General features: G+C 24.5%; 2 protein-coding genes across 2 annotated transcripts; both read right to left on the minus strand.

The window, feature by feature from the left end:
* Positions 1-1629: 1629 nt before the first annotated feature.
* Positions 1630-6273, minus strand: OCT59_013064 (uncharacterized protein; the record flags this gene model as incomplete). The annotated part of the gene is made up of 12 exons (XM_066140577.1): positions 1630-1657; positions 1730-2016; positions 2356-2580; positions 2654-2709; positions 2989-3139; positions 3204-3662; positions 3732-3835; positions 4058-4169; positions 4240-4713; positions 4783-5274; positions 5339-5827; positions 5896-6273. 12 exons carry the CDS (start codon positions 6271-6273, stop codon positions 1630-1632), a joined length of 3255 nt encoding a protein of 1084 aa, XP_066001453.1.
* Positions 6274-7146: 873 nt separating this feature from the next.
* On the minus strand, positions 7147-7881 carry OCT59_013065 (uncharacterized protein; the record flags this gene model as incomplete). Its single annotated transcript, XM_066140578.1, has 2 exons — positions 7147-7491; positions 7642-7881. The coding sequence occupies 2 exons, from the start codon at positions 7879-7881 to the stop codon at positions 7147-7149; spliced, it is 585 nt and encodes a 194-aa protein (XP_066001454.1).
* Positions 7882-8524: the final 643 nt, after the last annotated feature.

Raw genomic sequence — 8524 nt, forward strand, 5'->3', positions numbered from 1 at the left:
GAAACCTGGATGAACAGACAAAGCTGGACGACCAGGGTTTAAAAGAATAAAAGAACGAACTAGGTAGGTTCGTTTCTTTATTTTAGTTTTTACTTTCAGGGAACGTAATTAACGTTTCCCTAGCTTCTTTTTCTTTAGGAAACCTGGACGGACGAACGACCAGGGTTTAAAAGAATAAAAGAACGACTAGGTAAGTTCGTTTCTTTATTTTTTTTATTTTTTTACTTTCAGGGAACGTAATTAACGTTTCCCTTCTTTACTTAGGAAATCTGGATGAACAAACGACTAAAGATGTTGTAATATTTAAGAATGATCGATATTGACATATGTGATTTGATTGAACAAGAAGATTCTTTTCGGTTTAAAAAACCAAATTTTATTTATTTTATTTTTTGTTACAGTTTTTTAAACTGAAATTTTATATTCTTTTTTGGTTCTTTTAAACCGAAATTTTTTTATTTTCTTTTTTTCGGTTTTTTTAAACCGAAACCATTTTTTAATTTTCTTTTTTTTATTCTTTTTCAGTTTTTTAACCAAAATTTCTTTTTATTTCTTTTTTTTTTATATAAATACACTTTCTTTGTAGGACCCCAAACCCGGACGAATGAGACAACCAGCAGGTAAATGGGATGGGTGGTATATGTTAATTAAGGAATGTTTTTAACGTTCTTTCTTCTTTTGTAGACACCGGACTCTTGGAATGGACTTAGCTTGACGGGTAAATTGGGAGTGGTGTTTTTTTAAATTTATTTTTAAGAAACGTTTACTAATGTTTCTTTTTCTTTTATAATAGAGACGCCAGCTTTTTGGGGTTGAAATGGACGAATTAGACTTTGTGCTGATGAGGTAAAGAGAATTAGAGGAAGACGGGAAGCGTTTATTTTTAATTTTCTAAATTTTTCTATTTTTAGAACATTTACGGCATTAAGATTGCGACATTAAGGATATTACGGCAGAATTTGATTTGTATATGCGAAATTTATATTTTTTCAAAGCCGTTTAATGTTTATTATTTATTTATTAATTACTGTTCATAAAAAAATTTCATTTTATTCATGATTTAGAACAACAAACTTACGTACAATTGGATTTAGAATAGAATACTTTTTTTCTTAATTAGAGTTGAGTTTTTATGATTTATTTGCGACATTGAAAATAAAAATTAATTTGATCTTTAAATACAATTTTACGACATGTTAAATATACCTTTATATAAATCAAATGCAATATTACGATATGTTAAATATAACTTGTATATAAATTAAATGCAACTTCACGATATGTTAACTATAAAGTAAACGCAAATTTACGATACATTAAATATGACTTTTATATGCATTAAATATAACTTTTATATATATTAAATACAACTTTAATATATTTCTAATATATATGTGACTAATCCCGATACGATATTTGTACGACCCAGTTAAATCAGGTGACGATCTCCTTAATATGCATCAACTTTATACATACGATTGACTTGAACGATGTGAGACCATATCGTGACCAAACCTTGTTATAAGGTTTATGATAAAATTTCGACTTGGTCACGATATGGTTTCGATTTTAAAAATTTCTGCAATGAATGCTACTATTTAATAAAATTAACCCCTTTGACTGTTCTGATTAATCATTTTCATTCTTAATTGATGACCTACAAAAGAATTTTTTAAAATATTAATAATTATTTTTTAATAAAAAAAAGACTTAAATGAATATAACATACTTTGTAAAATCAATCATTACTGAATTATTATCACACTTTAAAAGATCTTTTGTATAAGGATTAAGTAAACGAGATGTATAATATGCTTCTGGATGAGTAGTTAACTGAATATTTTCAGTAGATGAAGGATTTGCCCTTATATATTCTTCTGATTCATCAAATTGCTTTCTAATTTCCTTATCTCCGTTATATACATTATATGAATTATTATAAGAATTACAAAAAAGTTGAATCAACTCTTCCACTTTAACAGCATCTGGTCTATTCTTAGGATTTGGATCCCAACACTTTTTCATTAAGTCATTATAACATTTTGGTATTTCTGACTCATTTATTTCGGGTCTAATTCCATTACATATACTTGATGCTAGATATTGATCATGTGCATAATTGGCAAAAGGTTGTCTTTTGGTTGCCACAAAATACATGACCATACCAAAACTATATATGTCTGCCGCTTGAGTATAAGTATTTCCTCTTAATACTTCGGGAGCTACATAGGGCATAACTCCATAAATTTTTGTTTTATCTACATTACAAACTTCTCCACATGATCCCATATCTGAAATATATACAGTACAAGTACCACTACATAATATATTTCCTATATGAAAATCACGATGAACCATCTGATTTTCATGAATTTTTTTAAGTCCATTAATAATTCCAATTAATAGTTCCAATTTATCTGGCCAATGATAAATCTTATTAATGTACTCATTTAAGTTTCCTTCATTTGCATATTCAAGAACTAATATATAATTTCCTGTCTCTGGATTTTGAGATATCCCATATATTGGAAGAATATGATTATTATTATTAAAGCATTCTTCAATTGAATATGATTTAGCCTATTAATATTGTAAAAAGGAAATTATTTATACATTAAAAAAGATGATAAAAGATTATGAATAAATTTTATACCTCATTTAAAAATTCATTAGTAATATTTTGTGAGTCGTATAAACATTTTAAAGCGACTGTTAAACGATTTGGATTTTTGTATCTTTTATATTCCTTTTCAGAAGCATTATAATGCAATATATCATCTTTCCATTTTGCTGAATATACTGTGGCAAACCCACCTGTTCCTATTTCCTTAATATTATCAAACTGGTTGTAAGGTATCCATTCAACTATTATATTATTAATACCATTAATCTTTAATTGCATTTCTTGAATGAAATTATCAATCTTTTCATTTTCACTGGTCCAGTTTACAAAATTTTCTTTTAAATTATTTATTTGACATGGTTTACACCACTTCTTTTTTATATCTGTATATATTTCACCACATTTTTCACAATATCCATCTTGAAGCACTAAAATATAATCATTTGTACTTGGATTTTGAGATATGCCATATATTGAAGGAAGATTATCAGAATTTTTAATTGAATATGATTTAGCCTATTAATAAAAAAATATTAATACTACATTAATAAAAAGCATTTAAATTATGAAAATCATATACCTCACTTAAAATTTCATTTGTAATATTTTGTGAATTATATATGCATTTTAAAATAACTCTTTCATTATTCGTTCTTATATATCCTTTTATAAATATAGCATCATCAAATTCCAATGGACCATCCTTCCATATTGCTAAATGTAATGTTCCAAACCTATCTTTTCTTATTTCTTTAATATATTCAAACTGATGGTATGGCACCCATTCAACTACTGTATCATTATAATTATCAATTTGTAAATGCATTTCTTGAGTATAATTATCAATTTTCTCATTTCCACTGGTCCAATTTTCAAAAAATTCTCTTAAATAATTTATTTGACATAATTTACACCATTCATATTCTGGATTTGTATACTGGTTACCACAATTTTGACAAAATATATTTACAGAAACTATAATATAATCATTTGTATCTGGATTTTGAGATATTCCACATTTATTAGAATATGATTTAACCTGTTAAGGGTAAGAAATATTTTTTACTATATTAAAATATTGAATTAAATTTACATAAAAATTTTATACCTTATTTAAAAATTCATCAATATTATTTTGTGAATTATATAAATGTTTTAAAGAAACTTCAACATTGTCCTTCCATGTGGCTAAATGTAATGTTCCGAATTCATCTTTGTTTATTTGCTTAATATCATTAAACTGATTATATGGTATCCATTCGAATATTGTTCCACCAAACCAACCCATTTTTAATTGCATTTCTTGATGAATAAAATTATCAATTTTCTCATTTCCACTAGTCCAGTTCACAAAATTTTCTTTTAAATCATTTATTTGACATAATTTACATAACTTATTTTTCGGTTCACTATATGATATATATAGTATTTTACCACATCTTTCACAATATACTTCTTGAAGTACCATAATATAATCATTTGTATTTGGATTTTGAGATATACCATATATTTTAATATTATATTTATTAAAATAATATGATTTAACCTTATTAAATATAAAAAAAATTATTATTACATTAAACATATATACAAGAATTATATAAAAATTAGCATACCTCATTCAAGAATTCATCAATAATATTTTGAGAGTTATATATACATTTTAAAATAACCTTCTTATTATTAATTCTTATATATAAATTTTTATATTTATCATATCTTAATTGGCCATCTTTCCATAATGCTAAATGTAACATTTCAAACCCATTATTTTCAATTTTATTAACCTCATCAAATTGATCATATGGTATCCATTCAAGTACTATATCATAACAACGATCAATTTTTGATTGCATTTCTTGAATAAAATTATCAATTTTCTCATTCCCACTTTTTATACAAACTTTTTTCAATTCATTCATTTGACATGGTTTACACCATTTATGATATATTTGTGTATATTGATTACCACATTCTTTACAATATTCATCTCCTAAAATCATGATATAATCTTTTGTATTTGGATCTTGAGATATTCCATATATTTTAAGAGTATCACCAGAAAATTTTTTAATTGAATATGAATTGATCTATTAGTCAAATATAGTAAGAAAATCATTATTATATTTAAAAAAATTATTTAAAAAGAAACTTCATACCTCATTAATATTCTGTAAATATTTTAAAGTAACTTTCTTATAATTATTGTATGATTTCCGCTTATATGTCTCTTTATTGTCTTTATAATATAATGGACCATCCTTCCATATTGCTAAATAAATTGTAACAAAACCATCTTTTCTTATTTCTTCAATATGATCAAATTGATTAAACGGTATCCATTCAAATATTATATCATCACATTCATCAATCTTTAATTGCATTTTTTGAACAATATCATCTATTTCTTCATTTCCACTTTTTATACAAATTTTGTTCAATTCATTTATTGAACATTGTTTACACCACTTACGTTTCATAAAACTCACATACTTATATATAGAATATTTATCACCACATTTTTTACAACATGCATCTTTAATAACAATAATATAATCCTTTGTATTTGGATTTTGAGATATTCCATATATTTTAAAAATATCTCCATATTTATTGAAGGAATCAGTAGGAATAATAGAGCATAATTTAACCTATTAAAATAAACAAATTTATTAGTCTAAAGAATTTAAATTGAATTTAAACAAAGATTCATACCTCATTTGAAAATTCATCAATGATATTTTGTGAGTTGGATAAAATTTTTAAAGCTACCTTTATATTATTAATTCTTATATATTCCTTTTTATAATGATCATATTCTAATGGACCATCCTTCCATACTGCTAAATGTACTGTAACAAAATCACTTTTATCTATTTCTTTAATGATATCAAACTGATTATATGGTATCCATTCAAATATTATATCATTATAACAATTAATTTTTAATTGTATTTTTTGAATAAAATTATCAATTTTTTCATTTTCACTATTTTCACTAATCCAGTTTCCTAAATTTTCTTTTAAATTAGTTATTTGACATGGTTTACACCACTTCTTTTTTATATCTGTATATATTTCACCGCACTTTTCACAATATCCATCTTGAAAAACCATGATATAATCTTTTGTTTCTATATTTTGGGATATTCCATATATATAAGGAATATCAATACCATATCTTTTAATTGAAGATGACTTAACCTATTAAATATAGTAAGAAAATCATTATTATACTAAAAAAAAAAGTATTTAAAAAAGAAATTTCATACCTCATTTAAAAATTCATTGGTAATATTTTGTGAATTATACAAATATTTTAAAATAACTTTTTTATTTGGACATGTTTTTTTATATATCTGTTCATATTCATCATAATATAATGGACCATCTTTCCATATTGCTAAATTTACTGTAGCTTTACCTATTTCTTTAATAATTTCAAGCTGATCATATGGTATCCATTCAAATACTGTACTATAATAATTAATTTTTAATTGCATTTCTTGAACAAGATTGTCGATTTTTTCATTTTCGCTAGTCCAGTTTCTAAAATTTTCTTTCAAATTATTTATTTGACATGGACCACACCATTCATGTTGACATTCCTTGTCACATTTTTTACACAGACTTATATTTACATCATACATACTTGAATAATTTTTTAAGGAAAATGCGTCAAAATTTTAAATTAGTGATCAGCATATTATGGTTACATATAATTGACATTATTTTACACAAGGCACAAGGGTGTTGCTATACTGTATACTGTACACAACATAACAGTAATACAAAACTTTATTATTAATACAGTTTTAAAGATAAGGTATTACGGTACAATTATTATGATTTATGAGAACAAATAAAAAATTATAGTGCATTTTTTTATTATAAATTAAAAACTAATTTATTGTTATAGTTATTTGTACAGGGTAGTCTGACACAAAATGTATTAACAAACAAGATTGTCGATAAGGGTTTTACGAGATTTACGTGCAAACAAAAAAGTTTATGACGTTGTAGCACTATTTAAAGAATTTGGTACGAGACTTTTTGTCATATTATTGAGCGGTATTTTTATTAGAGTTAGCCTGTAAAATAATTTATTAATTAGCAGGCATTATATATATTATTTATTTATTAATGATATTTGACATCTGAGGTAAATAATATAACTACATAATACAAATATAATAGAATTTAATAGGTTGATAATTTACATAAAATTAGCATCAAGATAGTAGATAATAAGTCAATTTTATTCTTTTTTTTTTTTTTTTAAATAGTAACGCGCTTTATTAATTATTTAAATTTGATACAAATTACATAATTAATCATTAAAACACTTAGAGCTTATCGAAGTTATCTTCTCAAAACCCTATAACTAAGTATTTTAAAAAAAAAACAAAATTTCTAAACTAAACTATTCTAAATTGTATCTAATCTAAAAAATTACATATTCTAACTGTTGTATCCCATGTATTTTTAATACTATTTCGATCCTGTTAATTTTTCTAACGTTACTAAACTAATTTTTTTATTAAATCTTTTTTATTTAATTTTTCTATATTTTCTTCTGTTTTTATTTTTTTAATTTTTTCCGTCCCGTCTTCTAATTTTTCATTTAATCTTTCCCTTTTTTTCCTAAGATCTAATTTTTGTATATTCACTTTATCTTCTAGTCTTTTTATTTCTTCACATCGTGGTATCCATATTCTCTTCTTTATTTCGTCATAAGTAAAATTCCAAAGCTTTTTTATTAAGACTTTCTCCTCCTTCTTGTTTGTTAAGCTATTAAACTTCTCATTGTATACTCCTCTAACCCAAATCTTGCTTTTACCTCTCAAAATAATCAACTTTCTAGAATTCTTATAAATTTTATAAATTCAAAATTATAATTCCTCAAAATTTCTACTTCCTCATTTTGATTAAGATCTTTCAAAGTTTTTTCAAAACGATAAATTGATTCTGTACAATTTTGTTAATCGTGAATTCGTTATCTTCACACAACCATATACAGTATGTTCCCAATCTTCCTTTGCTTCTTTTCCACATCTTTTACACCAATCATTTTCCATTTTGTTAGTATTTCTTTTATATAAGACGTTGTAAGTAGGTTGTTCTTTCAATAAGTTCTTTATACGATAAGATCTTTCTTTCGTGTCCTTATCGTTACATTGCCTTTGTGAAAAATTGATCCTATTACTAACAAATTCTAAGGTAGATTTCCAATCGAATTCTTGTTTAAAATTGTACATGAATAAATCGTTTAACTTTTCACTGTTGAGGATTTCATTTTTCCATATCGCGTTCGTTATTTTTTTCCGCCAGCCTCTATATCCTCCTGCAATTATTCTGTTGTTCTAAATTAAGTTATATTCATTTGTAATCAGAGCTTCATCAATTAACTCAACCCCATATTTAATCGCCTTCACTAATTCTTTATCTTTTAACATTTCTCTCACTTTTTTCTTTAAATTCGTCAATATTTTATATTCTTTTTCATCGCTATCCACTATTTGAATCCCATTCTTTTCCAAAAATTGATCTATAAACAATAATTCTAGGTAAAATTCGTTGTCTATCTTTCGTCTGTTACTTAGATTGTTAATGAATTCAAATAATAATTTTTTAATATTTTCATTTACACCTAAAATTATTTCACTATTTATATTACAGAAAATTAATAATCCGATTATGATACTTCTTAATATAATTTGAATTCATTTTCGTTAGTACATTCATATTTTGCTAAAAACATTATCTCTTTATTGAGATCTTCCTCACTTCCTAAATCTTTTATTATCCATATAATATTATAATTATATGTTCTCTTCCCCTTGTCGTTAACTATAGATTTAGTCTTAACTATATCTATTGCTAGATAAAATCTTCTCTTTT

The sequence above is a fragment of the Rhizophagus irregularis genome, chromosome 20 (assembly GCF_026210795.1).
Source record: "Rhizophagus irregularis chromosome 20, complete sequence".
In the NCBI taxonomy this organism is placed as follows: Eukaryota; Fungi; Glomeromycota; class Glomeromycetes; order Glomerales; family Glomeraceae; genus Rhizophagus; species Rhizophagus irregularis.